This window comes from Balaenoptera ricei, chromosome 3, assembly GCF_028023285.1.
Source record: "Balaenoptera ricei isolate mBalRic1 chromosome 3, mBalRic1.hap2, whole genome shotgun sequence".
NCBI lineage: Eukaryota > Metazoa > Chordata > Mammalia > Artiodactyla > Balaenopteridae > Balaenoptera > Balaenoptera ricei.
The window spans coordinates 4,992,191-5,015,287 of record NC_082641.1 but is presented as its reverse complement, the minus strand read 5'-3'; the positions used below and the strand labels follow the sequence as shown (position 1 = coordinate 5,015,287).

Genomic DNA, 23,097 nt, shown 5'->3' with positions numbered 1-23,097 from the left:
ATCAGCAAAGGTAGCAGTGGGGCAGCAGGTTTTCTTCAGTTCTACAGCTGGGGCCAACCTGAGTGAATCGCTGCCATTCACCTCTAGTGAGGCCAAAGGGAGTATTTAAAGCTAAACTTTTTGAAATTATCCGATAAGTATGATTGCATTTTGGTTCTGTGTATTTGAAACAGGTTAAATATTGAAGAGAGAAACAGGCATATGAGATAGAAACAAAGCACCGGGACATTTGGAGGGTGGCTGTGAACAGATTCAGCCAGTTTAATCTTCATTATTTGGTGGAAAGTATTTTTCAGATGTATCTCATGATAACATGACAGTTGAGCAGTGTCTTCAGATCTTAAGCCTGAGTTTGCGTCTGTCAAATAATCAGTTTCAAAGCAGTCAGATGTGTTGTTTTACAGGTGTCCCGGCTTCATTTTCATGGCTGTCACCTTAGCTGCAGTTTGACACGTGGAAACATTGTGACCCTGCATTGTTAAGTTGAGCTCATTATTGCACCTGAGAGTTAACAGTGAGTTCGGTTTGATTTGTCACCGAGTGCCACGTTATGCTGAGCGTGGCCCCATGTGTCCTATCCGTGTACTGACCTGTGCAGCTGGAGCTCAGTGGGTGGGCAGGTGCAAGCTGCGATGAGAAAGCACACACTTCCTAATCAGTGATGGCGTGATTTGTAGACGGTTTAAATATATTCCCAGAAATGGCAGGAGAAGCTTCATTCTTAGGTCTGTATAAGTAGCAGCCTAGGAGCTCAAGTTAATGCTTTGGTGATGTCCAAGGGTTTTTGGTATGTAAAACATTTCAGTACGTTATTGGACTGGTTTGTTTTGGAAATAGTGAAAAATATAGTTAAAAAGATGGTAATCAAACGTTTGTCAAACATTCTAATACCTGCCCTACGGCATTACTTTGATTCTGTGTGATCTGCACTTTATAAGTAATTCGTCACCTTATGTCCTCTGCTGGCCTCCGTGCCGTTACGTTAGCTCACCACAGTGGAGAGCAGTGGGGTGGGAGTCTCCCATTTCATCAGATCGTGGACGTGCGTCACCATAACTTCTCAGTGGCGTCGTGTGCGTGTGTCTCTCAGAGCACCCAGGCCACCTGTGCCGGGGCCACGGGGCAGCGAGAGTGCGCCCTGTGTCCCAGAGCTGTCACGGTGCTGCCGGCCGTCACGCGAGCACGGGCCTGAGCGGCCGGAACACAGCTGGGTGTCTCATTTGGCTTATGACCTGTATAAGCAAGAAGTGTGAAGAGGCTGCTTTAACATAACCCATAAATGTTTTGCTTTCTTTTCGGTCAGGTATCCTGAAGAACTTGCCTGGCACACAAACTTAAGTCGAAAAATCTTGAGAAAGTCTCCACAATTGGAAAAGTTTCACCAGTTTCTGGTTAGCGAAACTGAATCTGTGAGTAGATACCTCTACGTTTGCTGGTTCCCTTGAAACTTTAAATGGGCCTCAGTATCAGTCCCGTAGTTTTATTTTAACCATACGTGCCACTGGGAGTGGTGAGGTGGCCGAGGCCCGGAGAAGACCCGCTGAAGTGTGTGTCGCCCCCTGAATTTCTGGTAACTTACGCAGCTGCTCTCTTGTGTGGCTCCTCTGACCGGGAAACGTCCGGCGGGCACCGCCACAGATGCCGGCGCGGCTCCTTGTTTCTGGCCACTCCGGGTTGGGGCGGCCGCAGCCCCGGGGTGGGCACAGCGCCCTGCTCCATGGGCCCCGCTCCGGAGCAGCTGCCCTGTCTGCTCTCACGTCCTTCCGAGGTGCGCGTGCCACGTGTCTTTCCCGCGGAGAAAGTCATATGTTCTCACGGCCGTGTGTATTTTATTAAAGTGTTTTTACCCCACCTTTGCCGGACGGACAAACAAGACCTAAATACGACAGCTTTGGTTCTCGTAAGGCGACCTCGCCTTCGCCCTCTCGGTTCCGCAGCCATCCCAGGTTCCCTGATTGCGGTTCCGTCACTGAACTTCTAACCTTTAGCATCACGTCTTCCCCAACAAAATAGCTGTTCCCGCGTGTAACGCTTGATTGAGTGAATGCCCATAAAATTTGGATGTTGTAAGCTTTGCAGTTTACTTTCAGTTTTTTTGACATTCTTAATAGTCTCACAATTAAAATCAGAAGCTGCCCCTTCCTATTTTCCAATCTCCTTTTTCTAGCCAAGGAAACCTCTGTGTGTCACCTCTGAGCTTCTGTATCCAGCTGACAGGACTATCGTGCTTCCCATGTTTCTTGCCTTGAAGCCATAACCAATTTAGAAACCTTTCACCTCGCTCCGTTCTAGTAGCTACTCAGTCCAGGGTAGAGCTGTCCCCCCTTGGGGCTCTGTGTCCAGCTTGGTAACCTGGCAACCTGGGCTCCGCTTGTGGTTTCCCACCCCCATCCCCACCCTGGTAAGAAGTAAACAGAGCTGAGCACCACCACGGGCCCGGCTCTGTGCTCGGGCTCATACAAGGAGGGGTTCTCTGGCTCGGCTTTTAATCTGCGTGGATGTGTTAGAGAGCAATCTAGGCTCGAACTTCAACAGAGCAGAGGGTTTGTGGGGAATGGAGGGATACACAGTCCGGTAGGTCATGAAGAGCTGGGTTTGGGCAGCTTTGAAAGGTAGAGGACACTGGAGTTTAGTGTTGGTGGCGTGTATTGTCGGGAACCAGTCCAGATTTTTGATCAGGAGTCAGCAGGGTGCAATACTCCCTGGGTTGTTCGAAGTTGGCTGCAAAGAGTGTCCGTGAATCCAGGGACCACCTGCTGGGGTGTCCAGCCAAGGGCCTGACATCCTCGTCCTACGTCGTCCTACGTGAATGCTCTGACAGCTTGGGTGAAAACAGAAGGCCGCCTCATCAGAATCACAGGTGTAACGCAGAACTTGGGGTCCGTGCCCCTGGCGCGGCAGTCCTGGTTCAGTCCTCTCAGGTGCAGTGCTTGCCGGAAACCCATGAGGTGAAAGGAACAGGTGTGAGTGGAGGCCTGTGTTTAGGTTCTGACAGTCAGGGGCGCAGGTGTAAGATGAGTGATGGCTGCTTGGGCGACCTTTCCAGGGCAGGGTCCCCAGGTTGTAAAGAAGCAGAAGCCTCCTGGCAGCTGATGCTCTTTTGGCTTTTTGTTAAGTGTTTAGTCCTAAGCTGTTAAAATAGAGTTGTGATTGACACAAGTGCTGGATTTCACTGAGAAACTTTGTCCGAATCTGAACAGCTGCACATTTTAACAGATGTCCTGACCCACGAGTGAAGATCTGGAGGATGGTTGGTTTAGTGAGGAGTTTTAATTATTCTCTCTCTTCCACAGGAAACATGGGGGCAGTGGTTGATGGGGACAGTTCTCAGGAATACAAAGCAGGCGTGGGCTGTTCTGGAAACAGGAGAACTAAGAAATAGAACTTACAGTTTCAGCTATGAAACTTCTGACGGGGACTTTCTGTCCTGTCCTGTGCTCGTGTTATACTTGAATTTCTAATATTCTAATGTTGTTTTGACACTAACGGTCATCCTTACTTAGTCTTTTGGTATCAACCATTTATCCACTAGTGTAAAAATCTGTCTTACTTACTGTCTATGTGATAGTACTAACTTTTGTGTTCTGTGTATAATTATATGGTATTTTCCTGTTGCATTGGAAATAACGCCCAACATTAATTTTTTTCTGCCTTTCTTAGCGCCATTGCTGATTTTTAAAAAATTTTATTTTCTAAGGGAAACATCAGTCGTCAAGAAGCCGTTAGCATGATTCCACCACTGTTGCTTAATGCTCACCCTCACCATAAGGTATCGTGCATTGAATAGAAAATTCGGGTGGGTAGGCTACTATCAGTGTTTGTGTCTCTCTGTTTTGTTGAGACCTTTTTTTCTTTATATAGTCAGTCATTTCTGTTTTCCTTTTCACTTTGGGTAAAGTGGAGAATGACATATATTTTATTTTAGGCTCTTTTTGCGATTTTTACAACTCGGTTTCTTTACTCACTACTCAGATGATCTTCAGTGTTCCTGATTGCCTGAATCGGTTGAAAGTCACAGTGAACGTGTATTGAGGACTTGTTGAATGCTGAGCATTGCTCTAATTCTTTTTGTGGATCGATTCACTTTATTATCCACATATCCCTGTGAGGGTAGATGCTATCGCTGTCCCCATCTTTCCAGATGAGGGGAAGGAGGCAAAGAAAAGTGGAGCCTGAAGTCACAAACTAGTCACCAGTGACTGAGCTGAGGCTTGAACCCCGCTAGCCCTGCCTCGTAGCATCTTGTTATACTGCTTCTCGCACTTAGCATCTTTACTCAGCATCCCTAAATGTATTGCTTTCGCTGGTGTCTAGTGCCATTTTGTTCCTATCCCCTGTGGAGTAAGTATCTTTATCCTTCTTGGTTTGGGGACATTATAGAATATTAGACTCCTGGAAGTTCAATATAATATGCTACAGATTCATTCTATAAATATATGTGTTTGGGTTGTGAAATAGAAATGAAAAACTAATTTTAAGTCATTCTAAATTAAATGTAGGATGATTGATTTATCAAAAGAAGAACATCAGACACTTTCTTGCTTTTCAGTAGATTTTAGATATGTGCGCAGCACCTGGATCAAAGACCACACAGCTCATCGAGATGCTGCATGCCGACATAAGCGTGCCTTTCCCAGGTATGCACTGGGCTGGTGTTTGAAGGGTAGGGGTGCTACTTTGGTGGGTTGTAGCCAAGGAAAAGAGCATAACACAGGAGGCATCAGGCAGATGGGTTTTGTGTCTCTGAAAGTAGAGCTGGACGCTGTGCACACCTGTCACGTGTCCTCAGACCCACACGGGCACTGTGGGGAGGGCCTTTACTTTAGGATTCCGTGTATTTTCTATAAAAGCAAGTGGTGTTTTTTTTTAAAGCCACAGTAGGTAGATTGCCCTCTGAGTTTTCAGTAGTAACAGTCTCACATTGGGGTTTTTGTTTCCTTTTGACTGTTTACTACCTATGTGAGAGGCAGGAGAGTGTAGTTGTTCAGAGCTGCTGTCAGACTCCCCAGGTTCAAATCCCACCGCCATTTAATAGGTAAGTTCTGTGACATTACCAGACATCACATACGAAATGGGACATCTGTCTTGAACTTGGAGGACATTATGTAAGATTGCAAAGGTCAGAGCCTCCCAGGGAGCGGGTTGACCCTCAGGAGCCTCGGCCCCTCCCCAGGAAGTGGATTCGCAGAGTCTAGAATGGAGGCCCAGCACATGTGCACTATTTTAAACACTTGTTGGGGGATTTCGTTGTTTTCTACATCTTTCTCCCCTCACCCTCCTTTTTAGTTAATAGTTAATAATGGAAACGTTACTTTTGCCACAGTAATTGGTACAAAGTGAATAATTGTTGAACAGATGAATTTTGAAGTTTTGACATTTTAAGTGACTGTAAAATCCATGCCGAGCCACCTGGTTCCTTTTTCTGGACCACGTCCCTAGTTCTAGCAAATCTGAAGCTCGGTCTTAAGTTTGCTCAGTTGCCCGTCTCACCTGCCCACCTAGAGGTTGCGCATTTCAGGAAACTGCTCCACTTAGGTCACCCTTCACCTGACGCAGAGCTTTGCGTTCCCAGAGGGGTTTGTCATCGCGAACGACGTGGACAACAGGCGCTGTTACCTGCTCGTGCACCAGGCCAAGCGGCTGGGCAGCCCCTGTGTCATGGTGGTCAACCACGACGCCTCCTGCCTCCCTCGGCTCCAGGTGGACGTGAACGGGAAGAAGGAGGCGCTCTTCTACGACCGCATCTTATGTGACGTCCCTTGCAGGTACGATTCAGAGGCCAGAAAGCCCAGCGTCCACTCGAAACCAGATCACATATAGTCTAAAGTGAATCTGCACACGGCGCGCATGCAGTTGCAGGTATGAAGCTTGTGGCATCTGGTTTGAAGAGAGAGACACTGTGAGCGTAAATCAGAAGACAGAAACTCAATTTTAGTGATAAACAGAATGAAGAGATCAGACGGGGTGGTTTTTTTTGTTTTTTGTTTTTTTAAATTTTATTTATTTATTTATTTATTTTTGGCTGTGTTGGGTCTTCGTTTCTGTGCGAGGGCCTTCTCTAGTTGTGGCAGGCGGGGGCCACTCTTCATCGCGGTGCGCGGGCCTCTCACTATCGCGGCGTCTCTTGTTGCGGAGCACAGGCTCCAGACGCGCAGGCTCAGTAGTTGTGGCTCACGGGCCTAGTTGCTCCGTGGCATGTGGGATCTTCCCAGACCAGGCCTCGAACCCGTGTCACCTGCATTAGCAGGCAGATTCTCAACCACTGCACCACCAGGGAAGCCCAAGGGGGTGGTTTTGATCGTATTAAAAAGGGACACGAAGAAGATACCTGAGAGGCAAGCAGCGTCATCATAAAGCCTCGTTAACAGGCATTTCAGGATGTTAGTGCCGGGAGCGATTTGCTTGTGCTTACTTCCGGTGAGTATGTAGGATACTTGTCATAGGATAATACGTGATCACATTGGGCTTCTATGGTGAATCTTATGTAGCACAGAGCAACTCAGGGGTTCCAACCTTTGGGAAACTCATCTGTATTTGTACACATAGCTTTCTTGAAATTTTACAAATAAATTGTAGATTTTTTGGGTTTACCTATAAAAGAATTTCATGGCATAGCTGAATAACTGAGTTTTTCCAAAAAGAAGAGAATAAAACTTAAAATGTCTGTTAATTTCCTGGAGGCAGTGACATAGGCACTGGTGTCACACATGTTTAATACCTTCTGAACACATGACTTTGTTGAGACCATAGTACAAATGCTGCCACAGAACTTTGTTAGCACTAAACACAGTGTTTAAATATGACACATCGGAATTAAATCCTGTCTTATTTAAACAAGGGGCAGATTACTGCTGGTGGCAGAACTCATTAGCACTGAGTGTGACTGCCTGTCAAATACGGAAAGAATTCTCCTTCAAAAAATTGAAATAGGTCATGAGCTACATTCCTTTCTTTTTAGATGGCAGCTTTTTAGTTTTCCTTTGGGTCAGAAAAACTGATTTTTCCCACCCCTGTGTTCTTTCGATCACAGATGTCATACTGTGAGAAAGACGTGACCTCATGAGCTCTAAGTTGTAAGTTGAGGGAATTAGAATTTAAGCCACCACCATACAAGCAAGGGATGTTATTTGAAAGCAATTATATCGTATAGGACGTTTCCATCCTGCAGACCCTTCACCTCAAGGACATGTGACTAGACCATCAAGGAAAATTAAATTTTACAGAGAAAGCCAGCAGACACAGGAATTACTCAAATTCTGAGTAGATAAAATTAGATGTGGACAGAAAGATTAATTGATCAACTCTGTATTATGGAATTTACATGTAAATGATTTCCATTAAGTAAAAGCAGAAATTAAAAAATGTTTAAGTGTGATATATAGAAAAATCTTGGTAAAGAAATTAAATTGGCTTAATTGAATTTGCTGTGGGAATCCTTTATGAGTGTAAGTTTATCATTATTCTTGTAATTCTGATTAAAATGTTACTGTTGATTAGCCAAGTTTCTTTTCTAAGTAGCAGGATCAAAAGGTTCTGTGTCCTAGGTCTGAAGATTAGTTTTGCTAGTATTTTTTCTCAAATGGAAACAAATTACTATCTCTTTGTTGAGAGAGGTGTTCTTTTCAAATCTTTATTTCCTTATTGCATTGAAATTGAAGTGCAATTAGTTTATTGTACTAGAGTGTCCCCAAAACAAAAATAGAAAGTTTATTGTAGCTTGTGAGAATTTAGATTGTTTGCTAATTGGTGTTTATAATAATAATAATGATACCTGTTTTGTAATTTAACTGGAATATGACATATTTGTTAAGCTGTGATCATCTTACCGGTTCAGAGTTTTAAGTTCTTAAATATCTTTCTTTGCAGTGGAGATGGCACTATGAGAAAAAACATTGACGTCTGGAAAAAGTGGAGCACCTTAAACAGCTTGCAGCTGCATGGGTAAATAAACTGTGTAATTGGTAGCCGTGCGTGACTAAGAGGTTAGTGAAGGTTTGTGGTTGAATTACCTGGGCATCCAGAGCTTCAGCTGATGGGCTGTAAGCCTCAGAATGTTAATGGCCCCCTTCATGCCAGTTTGCTTATTTGTCAGAAGTAGTTGTTTTTAAAACCTCTCAAGAGTAGGGAACCGAAGATTGTATACATTTCAGGTACACGTTTATTGAGAATGCCTTTTATAAAAGTTTCCTGTAACATTTCAAACACGTGTTTTCCATGAAATGACCATTTCTTACTAATATTTCTCCTCTCTGTTTTCAGTTCTTTTGTGTTGAATTATTTTGCTTAACATTTTGACCTCTCAGAAATATGTTTTGGTTGTCTTTAAAGAAAATTTGGGAAGTTCTTAGAAGTGAAAGGAAAAAGAAACTCTTATAACTCAGAGATAATTTCTGTCATGCCTGGTGTATTACAGTGTTTTTCCGTGCAGAGGGATTTTTAAAATAGCTGTTTTGATTGTACTGTCTACAGAGCTTTGCTTTCTTTTTTTCACTTAACATTAAAATTATACAAATATAGAACTATGGGTGATCTAGTGGGTACTAATGAATATTTACCATAAATAACTTCAGGAAATTTTGTTTCTCTGTTAAAAACTTACTACTGTTTTTGTGAAACAGGCAATTGGGATTATAATGTACTAAGAGATGCAAACTGCTCATGGAAAGAAAAAGCAAATATTTCTATAAGTATGGAGACTTTTTAATAGTGAAATTTAGCTACTGTATTGAATTCAGTTGTTAATCAGCTTTATGCTTTGCTTGTTGGCATGTTGGGAAAGGTTAACAGAACAGTAACAACAACATATAGTAACAACATCTATAAATAGGTGCTTTTTAGATAAACAGGGAACATCTTATATAGGGTTACTCTAACTTCGCTTAAAATCTTAAAATTTTTGTTGTTATTTTTTTCTTTATATGGGAGTTGTTCACCTTGCATAGAGTATTTTATATTTTATTATGTCTGTCATAAAATTTGTAATGAATATGTGCTATAGTCAGTGCCTATGACGTATGTGCCGTGCGGATGTGCTCGGCACATAGGGTAACCTAGGGTAACCTAGTCTCCGGCCCTTAGTTTACAGCTGCGGATTGCAACTCGGGGCGCTGAACAGCTAGTGGAAGGCGGCAGGATGGTGTATTCTACGTGTTCACTAAACCCCATTGAAGATGAAGCAGTCATAGCATCTTTACTGGAAAAGAGTGAAGGTAAGTGCATGATGATCTTTCAATAAGAGTATGTATGTACTTTTCAAAACCTTTATTGCTATAGTGTATTTTTCTGTATTTCTACGTTCGTTTGTGTGATTAGCCCATAAACCCTAAAATGAGGTATCCCTGATTAAAAACATGCTTATATAATGGGTTTGTTGTATTTCGTGAATTATGCAGTTTGCCCATTTTGTTTCTCTAAGTTTGAAAGGTTATGTCAGATCCTTACCACACTGTTGCAGTTTTTAAAAAATTGTGGTAAAACTTACATAACTTAAAAATGTACCATCTTAACTATTTAAAAATATATAGTTCGATGGTGTTAACTACATTCACATTGTTGTGTAGCCAATTTCCAGAGCTCTTCACCTTGAAATTCTGGACCCATTAAACGACTCCCCAGTATCCCCTCTGCCCACCCCCCTATTATTTTTCTGTCTCTGTGACTTTGACCACTCTAGGTATCTCCTTTGAGTGAAATCATTACAGTATTGTTGTTTTGTGACTGACTGGCTTACTTCTTTTCGGATAATGTGCTCAAAGTTTACCCATGTTATATAGTATATCAGAATTTCCTTCCTTTTTAAGGCTGAAAATATTCCATTGTATGTTTAGACCATATTTTGTTTATCCATTAATCTGTTGATGGACACTTGGTTTTGCTTCTGCATTTTAGCTGTTGTGAATAAACGCTGCTTTGAACATGGCTGTACCAATAACTCTTTTAGACCCTGCCTTCAGTTCTTTTGTGCGTGCACACAAGTGGAATTGCTGCACCAGATGGTAATTCTGTGTTTATTTTTAAGGACCCACCATACTGTTTTCCACAGCAGCTGCACCATTTTATATTCCCACCAACAGTGCACGAGGGTTCCAATTGCTCCACATCCTCGCCAGCACTTTTTATTTTCTGGGTTTTTTTTGTTGTTGTGGTTGTTTTTTTGTTTTGTTTTTTGATAGTAACCATCCTAATGGGTGTGAGGTCTTATCACACTGTTTTATACTGAGGGGCCAGACAGGTTGTAAGAACATTTCATAATGTTTTCATGTTTTTGCTGAAATGTTAACCTTTCCGTCAGTTTCTCCTTAACAGAAATAATTGGAAATTTCAAACTAACTACATTTCCAGAATAGAATGCTACCGAGTTTTCTACTTATGTATGAAGCAAGTTGAAATGCAGATGTTGAAACAGGTGTGCATTTCCTGAGGCGGTATCCGAGACCGTCTAGGTTTCTGTTCCATTCTTAGTGGCCTAGTGATCTCTGTGCTGTGTGGTCAGCCCTCTGATTGTTCGCACCTTTGGGGTCCTTTCGACCTGAATTTACTATGTTGTGTTTACTTTGTTTTGCTATCCTTACATAAAGACGTGATTTCTGAACAGTGTTCCTTGCATGGTTATGAGCTCTACATTTTTGATGGTACTTTATTTCTAAAGGCATGTGAAGAGGACGGCTGTGGGTGATGTAATTTGACAGTACATTTAACTCTTAGTGTCCTATTCTGTAATTACTTTCTTACCAGGCAGGTGGGTTTCCAGTCTCGGGTTTGCTCTCACAGCCATCTCTGCACGTGGTTGCTCCAGACCACATTGTAGATGTCTCATCTCCGTCCTCCGTCATGTGTAGATGTCATGTAGAGGCGTCATGTGTGGACGTGGCTCCATCAGACAGTAGGCCTTGGCTGGGCCTTGTGCTCTGCAGTTGCTGGGGATTTCGACTGGAGAGGCTGTGGTCCCCACCTGGAAGTCCTCAGACTCAGCTGGGGGAAGGGTGGCTGATAGGCTTTCAGTCTACACGCGCTGGGCCGGCGTTGGCAGCTTCTGACCCAAATGCTGGCAGGAAGTCACTGCTGAGCCCAGGGCAGTGTTTGATTGAGAAAACCAGTTTTCGTACACTTGCACTATTATCTAGTGTTTGCTTTTAAAAGCCAGAATATTTGGATGTACTAGTGGAGGTCAGTGTGATGCTTTTGTCAAAGGTTTCTTACTGTTGGGCCTCCACCTTGGGGATTCTTTCGCTCTGTTTTCATGATTGCCTGCATTTTTCATAGCTTCCATGGAGCTTATGTTGGAATATCCTCTTCCTGAGACTGTCTGATCTGTCTGTGGTCTGTGGATGGTAGTTGATTTGAGAGGTTTCCTGTAATGGCCCCAACTTACAGCTTCTTTTAGTAGTGCTACTGTAGACACAGTGTTTTGTTTTGTTTTTTTCTTTTTATAAATTTATTTATTTATTTTTGGCTGCATTGGGTCTTTGTTGCTGCGCGCGGGCTTTCTCTAGTTGTGGCGAATGGGGGCTACTCTCTGTTGTGGTGTGCAGGCTTCTCATTGCGGTGGCTTCTCTTGTTGCTGTGGAGTTTGTCTCGGACGCGGTGTGGACTCTGCAGCTCCCTATTGCAGCAGCTTTACTGTGTTGTCATTTATGCACGTAACATTCACTTGTTCTAAGTGTGCAGTTCGGTGATCTGTAGTGACTTCACTGCATTTTTGAGAAGAGCTCATTTGCAGTCACTCCCTGTTCCCACCCCCGCCCGCCCCAGGAACCACTAATCTGCTCTCTGCCTGTGTGGATCTGCCCTCCCTGGGCATTTCCTGTAAATGGGATCATACAATATGTGATCTTTTATAATTAGTCTCTTTCACTGGGCATAATGTGAATTTTTGTGTTTGTTTTTTGTTTGATACCTAGGTGCCTTGGAGCTTGCTGATGTGTCTTCTGAGCTGCCAGGACTGAAGTGGATGCCTGGACTCACGCAGTGGAAGGTAGTCTGTCTGCACGGCCTCCGGCTCAGACGGGCAGACGGGCTCGGTAGACCCGTGAGACCTGCGGGCGTTGTAAAGCACCCACGGTTGGGTAACTTGAAGAAATAGTACATTTGGTTATGCAGCTTAGAATCGATTTCAAAATTATGTGTAATGACAAATGGTATGATTACACAAATATTTCTCTCTGGCCCTGGAAAAGTTTTCCTGTCTTTATTCTGCAATTAGAAGTCAGCCTTGTTTATTCTCATCCCCATAAGTATAGTTTTGCTTTTTTTCTTTTAACTGGCTGGAATTCAAGCCTTGTTTCCAATATGAAACAATTCACTTTTCAGTTTTAAACGAGGAACAATCTGAGGCTTGTTTTAAAAAAGAAATAAAAACCCACATGGAAAATGAAAATGCTGCTTTATAGGACGATTCTCCTGTTTCATGGAATAAAAGGTTGTCTCATTTTTATCTTTGCAAACAGTCCTCGCTTTGGAGAGAAATGAGAATCGCCCACTCTGACTTTTCCTATTATTAGGTGGGGCGGGTAATCTAGAATCCCACCCTCTCGTCCTGCAGGTGATGACGAAGGATGGGCAGTGGTTTGCAACGTGGGATGATGTTCCCCACAGCAGACACACCCAAATTCGGCCTACCATGTTCCCCCCAAAGGACCCCGAGAAGTCACAGGCGATGCACCTAGAGCGGTGGTGAGCTCGTGGGGAGGTGGGACCTCTGGCGTGTCCTGCGTGGTCTGGGCTGCGCCTGTGGCCGACCCCTCGTGTGTGAGCTTTTCAGCAAGTAAGGTTCCCAGGGCCTGAGCTGCAGGCGTTGAGCATTTATAAATAACAAAAATAAATGGCTTGAACTTAATTAGGTAATAGTTTGGCCAGTACGTTAACTTTTTACACATTACACATCGACGATTCTGTCAGTGAGGGCTGGGTGAATATTTACAGCAAAAGAGTGTACTTAGGATCAGTTAAAAACGGTAAATTGTATGGGGTGTTTTTTTTTGTTTGTTTGTTTCAGTCTTAGGATATTACCACATCATCAAAACACTGGAGGGTTCTTCGTGGCAGTATTAGTGAAAAAGTCTTCAATGCCATGGAATAAACGTCCCCCAAAGGTAAACACCTTCCAAAACAACGTAACATACCGTGCGGTCTTTTTGTGCAGTTGAGGCAGAAGCTGGCTGAGGTCAGTGGAGCGTTTTTGTGTGTGAGGCGGTGCTGGTGGTGTTCTTAAATTTAAATTTTGAGTTTTCCAGAAAGCAGCAGTGTCTTACAAGGGAGGTGGAAAAGGCAGAGTTGGGAAATGCATTTCTTCTATATCTTAAATCCAGTTCTTTAATAAAAATTGGAAAGTCGTAAAGACGACTGCTCTGTGGTCTAGGATCAGGAAGAACCCCTGCAGGCCGGTGTCTGTGTCTGCCTTCCTGTGGGTAGTTTTCAGTCGGAACAACTCTGCCAACCTCAGGCCAGCCCGTCTTTGCCTTGGCCATGAGAGGTCATGACAAGCTGTCCAGGCCTGGCTGACGTGGACATAGATAGGGCCTGACCTGTTGAGCGAACCTCAGCCGCCCCCTGGGTTATGTAAGGGAGGCCATGAAGCCGAGGGGTTCGGAGAGGGCAGCCTTGAGTCTTGACACAGGGTTGCCATGTGATGCGCTCTCCTCCCCTTTATCAGTGTATCAACGTGGGGAACTTTGTTAGCGTGTCCGTCAGCCTTCCTTCCGTGACCGTGGAACATGGCCTGGGGTCACAGTGCGTGCTGGAAAACGAGGACAAGTAATGCTTGGCCTTTGGAGAAACAGAAAGGAAACCGTTCTCTGGGGTATGGCTAATCCCGACGAATGCTTGGGGCACAGCCTCACACTGAAGCGACGTGGCATTTGCGGGCCGTCAGCACGGTGCTTGTGAGTTGGAGAGGTTTTCCAGAGGCGGAGCCCCTGACTCTCACAGCCCTTCACTCCCGGTCAGGAATGGGGCCACGGAGCTCGGAGCAGTGCTCCCTAACACATGAACGCTGGCCACACGGTAACTTAAATTTTCTTGCAGCCACGTTTTAAAAAGTAAACGGAAAAGTGAGATTAATGACATTTTATTTATCGCAGTATAATAAAATGTGATTTTCATGCAGTTAAAGTAAGTTATTAGTGAAATATTTTTCATGCTTTCGTTCCGAGATTTAAAAACAGTGTGAACTTTCACTCGAAGAAGCATCTTACGTGGCACCGGTCACATCTGACATGGTCAAAGCGCACGACTGGTGCTGTACTACATGGTTACTGGCCAGAGCCTGTCGCATACGTGTACTTCAGATTCCCTTGCACTTGGGGCTGTGCTGACATTTTTGTCACATAAGTGGTTTTGAGTTTTTTCTTCAGTGTGCCACCTCTGATGTGGCATCTTACTTTTTAGAACAACTTGGTATCATTTGCTCATTTAAATCTTACTACTTCTTCTGTCTCCTTTGAGTGTGTCAGTTCCTCATTCATTTAGCTGAGAAAACCTGTTTTGGCGGCCTGCCCCGTGAGCTCGCCCAGCGTGACTCTGCTGGGGCCACATTGATAACTCAGATTCTCAGTCTTCAGGACGCCGTTGTCTAGTTGAAGTGATGGAGCTTGTAAATACAGTCAGGATTGGAGCCAGGGAGAGCCAAGCTGACGAAGTGCTGTTGGTATCCTTGTGAGGGGGCAGGATTAGATCTGGGCCATTGCGATGGAACAGAAAAAGCCTCCTGCACAGAGGGGCGTGGGAGACGGGCTCCGAACGGCAGGCACAGGTGGGCATAGGAAGGATGCGTACCATCGCTAGCCTTGTCAAAGGGTTTGGGGGTTTGTTCTGTTTTGCCTTTTTTTTTTTTTTTTCAACAATTAAGTAGAGTACATTTTCTGGGAGGTGGTGTTGCCTAGTGTTAATAGCTTTAGGACCTTAGCAACTTGTCCACTTAATAGCTTTGTGAACTGAGGGACACGTTGAACTTTTCTGTGTTCAAGTGTCCTAATTCGTAAACTCACTTCATAGGGATTGAGAATTATCACTTTTACCAATCTCGTGACCTGTTAGAAAGGACGTGTAGCTTTAAAGAATTTTATTAAGTTGAGGTGTAATTGACATACAACATTATATTAGTTCAGGTGGACGACATAATGATTCTGTTTGTATATACATAGTTACAGAATGTTTTTCCTCATGGTGAGAACTTTTGAGATCTGCTCTCTTAGGAAGTTTGAGATATGCAACAGTGTTATTACCTGTAGTCGCTGTGCTGTGTGTCATGTAATAGTTTTTTTATGTAAGATCGTATATAAAACATACATAAAAAATTAATGTAAGTGAAACGTTTTGCACATTCTTAAAGCCGAATTTATACTGTTACCCCGGATCAGAAGTTCGTTTTTCTACAGGTAGTTTCTCGGTCCCTGGAGGTGCACTTTATCTTTCTACTATCTTTCTTCTAATCTCCACAGCGGTTTATCCAGGGGTCCTGGGAGAGTTTCCACTGTCCTTTATGTATGTCCTTGTCTTCTCGGCCCCGGCTAGTGTGTCTGGGGCAGCGTGCGACTCGTCTCGCAGAGCAGACGCACGGCAGCATTTCTGAGTGAGGACAAGCTGGCGTTGTTGGCCTTTGCCAGGAAACGGGAAGTTAAAACTAGAATCGGTGCCCATGAATTCTGCTTATAATAGCAGATAGATTTAAAACACTTGTTTTAAAAAAATTCTGTTGTCTCTCTTTTGTACATGAGATGCTGTGTTCATTTGGATGGATTTTGCGACGTTTTGAGTTCCGTCTTTTCCTGTGTCAGGGCAGAGGAGGTTGTTGGCTGAGTTTAAACAAGCTTACCCCCTGTTGCAGCTGCAGGGTGAGTCTGCAGAGCCACGGGGGCCTGTGCAGCCGGGCCCAGCAGACCCCATGGGAGAGAGCGTCTCCCACCCCTTGGAGCTGGAGAGTAAACCGGCCGCTGGGATTAGCGGCACAGAAGCAACTGAAAGAGCTGAGAATTTAGAGAATAATGGAAATAAGAAAGATGGTGTGTGTGGGTAAGAAACGGTGTGTCTTGTTGCTCACGTTCTCGTGTCTCCCCAGCCCTCGTAGATTAAACAGGAACCCAGAGCTGTCTCGGGGGTGGTTTGGCAGGGGTGAGAAGGTCCTTGCTGTATAGGACACGGTTCAGTGCTGAGGAACCCCCAGGGTGGATGCCGCGGGCTGTCCTCTGGAGGGAAGAGACCTACTTCCCCACGCAGCCCGCGCTGCACGGAGCTGGGATGCGGGCTGGGCGGGCGGAGGCGTGTGCTATTGGGATTTAGCGGCATTTCTCAGATGCCAGATCGTCTCGTCTCCATTCCCTTCTCAGTCCTCCTCCATCTAAGAAAATGAAGTTATTTGGATTTAAAGAAGATCCGTTTGTATTTATTCCTGAAGACGACCCATTATTTCCACCTATCCAGTAAGGATGAATTCAACGTTTTAAATTCTTCTTTTAAATTTACCGTAGGGTTAAATGCACACGTAGTCACATTTAACTGTAGTTTTTCATTTAGCCCCTTTTTAACGCATGTCGGAGCTGGATGAAAGTTTAGAGGGTGTTTACTGAACCCTTCAATTTAAGGTGAGCAGTAATCAGAGAACCTAAACCGCCCAAAGGTATAGATGATAGAGAGATGGAAAACTCTGGGCTGCGGCCAGGGCTCCCCGCCTTGTTCCCTGTTAGGAAGTGAAGAGTAGTGGGTCTGGGTGGGATTTCCAGGTAGAACAGAGGGGAGAGGTGCTCAGGATAACAGTCTTGGGTTCATCTCTTCCTTGTTTGTTGAACTTGGTATCTTTAAACCAGAGTGGTCACTTACATTCATTGTCTTGTAGATAGCGGGTCCTTTGCCTGTGTTTGTAAAAATCCCTCCTCAAATGCCCACGCAGCAGGTGGGTGCCCTCAGGTGTGGTGTTGGAGCAGCAGCTGAGGGGGGAGGTCGCACCTGTTAACGCAGGTCCCAGATCTAGCTGCGCTCGGGCGAAGCTCCCGGAGGCCCAGGTGACGCGGGTGAAGGTGGGCGTCCACGGCAGAGTGCCGGCACCCTCACCCACAGCAGCTCTGAGGGGCGGGACCTGTCGGGGCGAGCAGGCTGCCAAGAGACATTCGTCACGCCCTGAACGGAGCCCTTGTCAGCCGCCCTTTCTTCTTCGCAGGAGGTTTTATGCTTTGGGCCCTGCCTTCCCAAAGATGAATCTGTTAACTCGAACCGTGGAGGGGAAGAGAAGGCAGCTCTACATGGTGTCCAAGGAGCTGAGAAACGTGCTGCTGAACAACAGCGAGAGGGTGAAGGTACCGCTCACGCAGCCCCGGGCCCGCGTGCGCTCGGCGCTGTGCTTTCGCGTCTGCTGGGACTCGGGCGGGAGGGGCCGGTCCTGACGCGGCCCTGCCAGTCTGCGCGTCGTGGGCAGAGGGGAGCCGAGCTGCCCGGGGGCCTCAGCCGCTGCCACGCACAGGCTGCTCGGCCGCGTCCTGTCGGCCCCGCTGGGCTCACGCTGTCTGTGTCGCGGGGGGCGACGTCTGCCTGCTGCTCCTGTGGGCGCTTGGCTCTGTTTGTTTCCGTTTTCCTTAGGAGTTTTCCACTGCTGGGCCCTCTTCTCATTTGCTTTTCAGTTTTCCCAGCTCGTCTCCCTCTCGCCTGCGTGTTTAACGCTGCTCACCTCTGTGTGGTCTGGAGGCCCCCGAGGTCAGAGTGTTCTCAGGACAGGGCTGGGCCATTAGGTGCCGTCTTTCCTTCCTCTCCTGGGTGTCCGCTGGGGTTTCCAGGCTGACGGCATCCTTGCTCCTGACGGCCCGCGGAACGTGTGCTGACCTATTCTTGTGTTCTCGGAGTTTCTTGGTTTTAACGTCTGTTGTAATTATCAGTCCGTATAAGCCACAGAAACCGAAGCCGCGTGAGAGTATCGGTTGGGCCAAGAGAACGTCTATTTTAGTCAGATGACTCTTGAAGTATTTTCCACTCCGTTTTTCCTTCCTTCAGCAGCTACTTAGAGCTCTGTCTCCTTGTGGTAGAAAGGAGTATTTTAGTCGATTATCCTGACTTTCACTTACGTGCGTTTCATCTGATATTTTCCATCCCAGGTTATTAACACTGGGGTTAAAGTCTGGTGTCGAAACAACAGCGGTGAAGAGTTCGACTGTGCTTTCCGGTTGGCGCAGGAGGTAAGCGCGGCCGGTGGGGGCCGCGGAGGCGTGGATGGGTGTTTCTGAGCCGGCCGGGCGGGTCAGGACCACTGAGCGCCGGGCTGGCTTCTGCCAGGGGGGCTCTCGAGGACACTGAGCTCTCCCGGGGCGCTAGGGTGGGGCTGTGCTTGCTGGCGTGTGTCCCGCGTGTCACTGGCGTCCCGCCTGCCAGGGGCTGCCGTGAGGGGAGGGCCGGCCAGACCCCGCGGACGCCGGCGGCTCACCTCACGTGCCTGGGTGGTGATTGCTGCCATTCGTAATGGCCACCTCTCTTTATTCCCACAGGGAATATATACGTTGTATCCATTTATTAATTCAAGAATTATCATCGTCTCCATGGAAGATGTTAAAATTCTGTTAACCCAGGAAAATCCGTTTTTTAGAAAACTCAGCAGTGAGGCATACAGCCAAGTCAAGGACATGGGTAAGCAGTATTGGCTGGTGTAGAGACGCAGCTTGTCCTCGTACACATAGTGAAGATGTAGGTGTTCCCGCCTGATGGAGCTTTTTCACTTCTATGTTTCAGGACGTTGTGACTTGGTTCTTAGTGCTTGCGTCGATTTTCGGAGGGATTTCTGGAGACATACCTGATAATCCCTTTCATTGAGGGTCAAGGGCATTGCTGGGGTTGCTCTCCTTCCCCGAGCCAGCCTTCCACGGTTACCTGTGCAGGTGTCGGGGCCCGGCCAGCCCGCCTGCCAGAGCCCCAGGCTGCCCACTGTCACTCGGGCAGCCAGGGCCGGGCCCCGCGTGGACGCAGAGGGCAGGTCCCAGCGCTCGGGTGTGTCTGCGTCTCGAGGCCCAGGGGACCGACAAGCACAGGCTGTCGGCTTGGTTTGGCACCTTGACCAGCGCCCTGCGGTAGAATGTGCGTCCTTGCCCAAGGTTCCTGCTGCTCTGCGGGTGGCGGTCACATCCGTGCTTTTCTGTTTCGTAAACTTCCACCTCGAATCACTGAGTGACGTTTCCTCCTAAGAATACAAATAATCCCATTTGGACTCTAGTTCTGTTTTTCTTTTCTTTCTTGCTTACTTTTTTATAACTTATTCTTTATTTCCGGCTCCATTGGCTGAAAAGGGCACAAATCAGTCATTGAAGTTAACGTGGTCTCATGCCTGGCGTTCAGGCCTGAAGCCTGAGGAGTAAGAGCTTGCCGGGCCGAGGCCTCCTCGTCTCCCCAGGCAGGGCTGCGTTCAAAGTAGGGATTGTTTTAAAGGAGGAGGGGACGTGTGCTCTCTTTCTCTTTTAATCCTACATTTGGACGACTGCAGCATAATTTCTGGCATTTTTTAATGTGTTGTTCCATGCTCTTTCGGGGAGTGGGAGCAGTTATTTATTCAGTCTTGAATTTTGAGAATCAAGCAGTAGTTAATCCCCACCTCCCTGCTCCTGAGAGAGGCTTGCTGAGTGTTTCAGTCTCTCAGTGGTCTGATGTGAGCCTCTTCCCCACTGTCCCCGTGACCCCACTTGGTGCCTGGCTTGCAGATGGCATTGTGAAGTTAGACGGAAAGGCCTCTTTTCTGCCTCCAGACCCCTGAGACCAAGAGTCTAGATTACTGTTCTCTGGGCACACAAACGTGCACAGCAGAGGTGTCCCTGCTGGCAGAGCTCGACCAGTGTGTGTCTGTTTCTCTTCCAGCCAAGGGCAGCGTCGTCCTGAAGTACGAACCGGACCCCGCGTAAGTGAGACGCTCCTGCCCTCGGAGCCTCCGTGTTCTTGTCCGTGGGGGGGTGGTGGGTGGTCTTAGAAGCCTTTTATGATGTTCCTCTCAAATAGTACTGTGCAAATTTTAGAACTGGAATATTCTCGTATGTCATGAAGATACTCTTGATAAAACATTCCTTTCAAGCCACGTGTATTTTTATTTAGAAGATAAAATGCAGAGTCCTATTCTCTGTGCCCTAGAAATCTAATTCTGATTTTTACCTTAAACAGAGAAAGTGTACAGATAGGACAGTCAAGAGAGGTTGAGTTCTTCCACCTCGGCTGTTGGTTCGGCTGGTGTTTGTGGATCACCTGTTAGGTACCAGGCAGTGTTGCTCTGGGCCGGGGCATGGGGGGCCGGCCCCCGTAGCTAGACTGACAGCCACCTCGGGACCACGGAACCACTGCTCTGCGACACCCCTCGCAGGGGGAGCAGGTCCCACGTGGTCAGCGCTTGTCAGAAACAAGACAGAGGACTTGGGTGTCGGGCCCAGGGGTCCTCAGCAAGGGGGTGGCAGAGTCAGCATTCGCGTCCCCAGACTGGTTTACATTTAACAGCTGCCTCTGTCAAATAAAGCACCATTTCCAAAGGAGGAGATAGAGCAGAGTCTGGGCTGGAGAGGGGTTTGGGCAGCTTCTCTGGAAGGCAGGACCAGCTGGGCAGCAGCCTGGGTGGAGTTCGCACGGGAGGCCAGGTCCTGGCACCCAGTATGGTCTGTGGGGTGCAGCCTAGGGGGGGGCGGGACCAGGAGTAAGACGGCAGGTGGGTTGTAAGGTAACAGTGCTCGTGTGGCCCACGTAGAAAACTGTAGGCTGTTTTAAAGATGCGGGTCTGCTTTTCCACATATGCTGGTGTCTACTGGTTGAAGTACACAGGTGAAAAGACAGCTTCAGGAATTAGATTTTTTAAAGAGGAAGAAAATGGGAGTATGGGAATTTTCTGGTATTTTCCTGTCATCGATTTTTATCAACTCACTGTCCTAGAAAAATGGAAAGGTCCGATGTGTTTCCATCTCCTTTTCTTAGTGGTTTCTCTCTTCCTGGTTCAGGCCTTTCTCTTCTCTTTTTCTGTTTGTTTTTTGAGAAATATGACTGAAACGCTTGTTTGTTCCTTGCACAGCCTGTGTCACTGATGCCTGGCATCAGGTAGGCTTGGGACACATGTTTACTTAAATGAGGGCTTTAGGAGCCTAAAAACTAGACCAGAGTCACGTTTGAAAGAAAGTAAATAACAGTATGCATGGTACAGGCTGATACGCACAGTGCTTGGTCAGGGGCACATGCGTAATACAGACGGTGGCTGCCCTCCCAGTTAGGACAGGGGAGTTGATGCCGCCTGGGGAGCTGGTTGGGCAGGCAGGGTGTTTGGACCCGGATGGCACTGCTTGCTGGACACAGGCAGGCTCGGCGTGCCGGGCATCGTACCGTTACGGGGGTGGGTGACCAGACCCAGTTCCGGGAAGCATTGAGTACGGAAAGCATGGGGTCCTGGCTCCCGGTCCTGGTGCCCCGTCCGGCTGGCGCTGTTACCCTGGGCCCAGTTATCCGGCCTCTGCGGGGCCTCAGTTTGCTCATCTGTAGACGTGGGCCGCGAGCTGCGAGGAGCCACGAGGGACAGGACAAGTTCCTGGTGGTTGGTAGGGTGGGGCATACAGATGGGTCTTCACATTGGCGAAGGTGCAAGTATTTGGAAATTCTAACGCTGAAAGTGTTTGAAATCTGCAGAGTTGGGGGTTATTCCACTGTGAGTTTTTAGAAGGAAAACCTGGCCAACCTGAGGGCGTTGGTACTCTTCAGGACAGGAGGAAGGAAGCTGGTTTTCCTTTGAGAGAAGCCTCCGTAGAATCACAGACTACAGTGCCTTCCCCGTGGCTTCGGGGTACTTTAGGGGAGCGGTTGTGTGTTAGCACTGCCTACGGTGCAGTTAGGAGGATGCTTAATGCTTACCCGGAGCCGTTGTGTTCACAGGAAACCGGACACGCTCCAGTGCCCCATCGTGCTGTGTGGATGGCGGGGAAAGGCCTCAATTCGAACTTTTGTGCCAAAGAATGAACGGCTTCACTATCTCAGGATGATGGGGCTGGAGGTGTCGGCAGAGAAGAAGAAACAGAGGGCTGTTGCGACGAGCGAGAGTGCGGCCAGCCCTGGGGCCCCGGAGGACCAGCTGTCTGCCGAGCAAGGGGCAGGGTAGCCGGCCGGCCGGAGGCCGCCACAGGCAGTGACCCGGCGGCCGGCCCGCCCCGGTGCGCTGTCTGCAGGGGCCTGCGCCTCGGCGCCGCCGCGGAGGCGAAACCCAGGGCCGCTGGTGAGCGGCGAGGCGCACGCCTGTCAGGACTGGGAGGGGACGGCGGGCAGGCCTGTGAGGGACCCCGACGCCTGTCACGTGGAGCGCATCGAAGGTAGTTTTTCAGCTTGTTAGAATTTCCTCATTTCTTTGGCAAAGTTGGGTCCAGTGTGCCTGTTGCCGGTAATAGACTTTCATTGTTAAAGTCTTATTCTACCAAGAGTTATAACTGCCCTGGCAGAAAATTTCAGGTCCCTTTTGTTATGCCTGTATTGGTCTTAAGGCCTAGTGCTTCTTTTAGGCATTTTTTTTAGAGAGAATCTGTAACTACGTGTGGATTGTTGGAAAACTGTACTATCAGCTTTAATAATTGTATTAAGTGGCCCATTAGTGTGACATTAATACGCAGTGGGGTTAATATCTGAGGTCTCAGATGACTTCTGTGCCTTTGTAATAAAAGGTAAAATAAACTTTCTCACAGTAAGAGCTGTATCGTGAATTGTGATACTAGTCGTGAGGGTTTTATGTGCTTTTATTGGAGTACCCTGCAATTTTAATTTTTAAATGGGGTTTGGGATCCTTGGAAAGTTTAAATAAAGAGTCATTAATGAAAATGGGTATGTGTACGACTCTAGTGTTTACTCCAGTTCATGAGGCAGAAGGAACTAACTTATTTTGGGGTAAATGGAAACATTAGGATTAAAGCCTTCTTAGCTGGTGGAAGGAATTTTAATGTGAAGGCAGCTCTTGAATAAAGTCAGTAGTTAGGCCTGAAAGCGCTTGACGGACTTTCTTGTGGGTTAACCTTTTATCTTCCAGAGGGCGGTACTGACGCTGCAGCTACAGTGAGCCCGATGTGGGTGGGCAGAGGGTTGCTTAGCAGTTCGGGAACCGTCTCCAGCGCTGAACGGGCTCCCTCGGGCACTGTGCTG

General features: G+C 47.0%; 1 protein-coding gene across 1 annotated transcript in view; it reads left to right on the top strand.

Moving 5' to 3' along the window:
• Positions 1–22,779, top strand: part of NSUN2 (NOP2/Sun RNA methyltransferase 2) — a 28,580-nt gene extending 5,801 nt beyond the window's left edge. Inside the window, exons 4-19 of the mRNA XM_059916079.1 lie at positions 1,304–1,409; positions 3,698–3,769; positions 4,553–4,637; positions 5,573–5,765; positions 7,867–7,941; positions 9,079–9,209; positions 11,901–11,974; positions 12,542–12,672; positions 12,995–13,091; positions 15,824–16,008; positions 16,323–16,415; positions 17,150–17,285; positions 18,075–18,155; positions 18,462–18,600; positions 19,816–19,855; positions 21,850–22,779. Of these exons, the coding sequence (XP_059772062.1) occupies positions 1,304–1,409; positions 3,698–3,769; positions 4,553–4,637; positions 5,573–5,765; positions 7,867–7,941; positions 9,079–9,209; positions 11,901–11,974; positions 12,542–12,672; positions 12,995–13,091; positions 15,824–16,008; positions 16,323–16,415; positions 17,150–17,285; positions 18,075–18,155; positions 18,462–18,600; positions 19,816–19,855; positions 21,850–22,072 (1,861 nt within the window). The 3' untranslated portion in view covers positions 22,073–22,779. The remainder of the gene's footprint in view (positions 1–1,303; positions 1,410–3,697; positions 3,770–4,552; positions 4,638–5,572; positions 5,766–7,866; positions 7,942–9,078; positions 9,210–11,900; positions 11,975–12,541; positions 12,673–12,994; positions 13,092–15,823; positions 16,009–16,322; positions 16,416–17,149; positions 17,286–18,074; positions 18,156–18,461; positions 18,601–19,815; positions 19,856–21,849) is intronic.
• Positions 22,780–23,097: the final 318 nt, after the last annotated feature.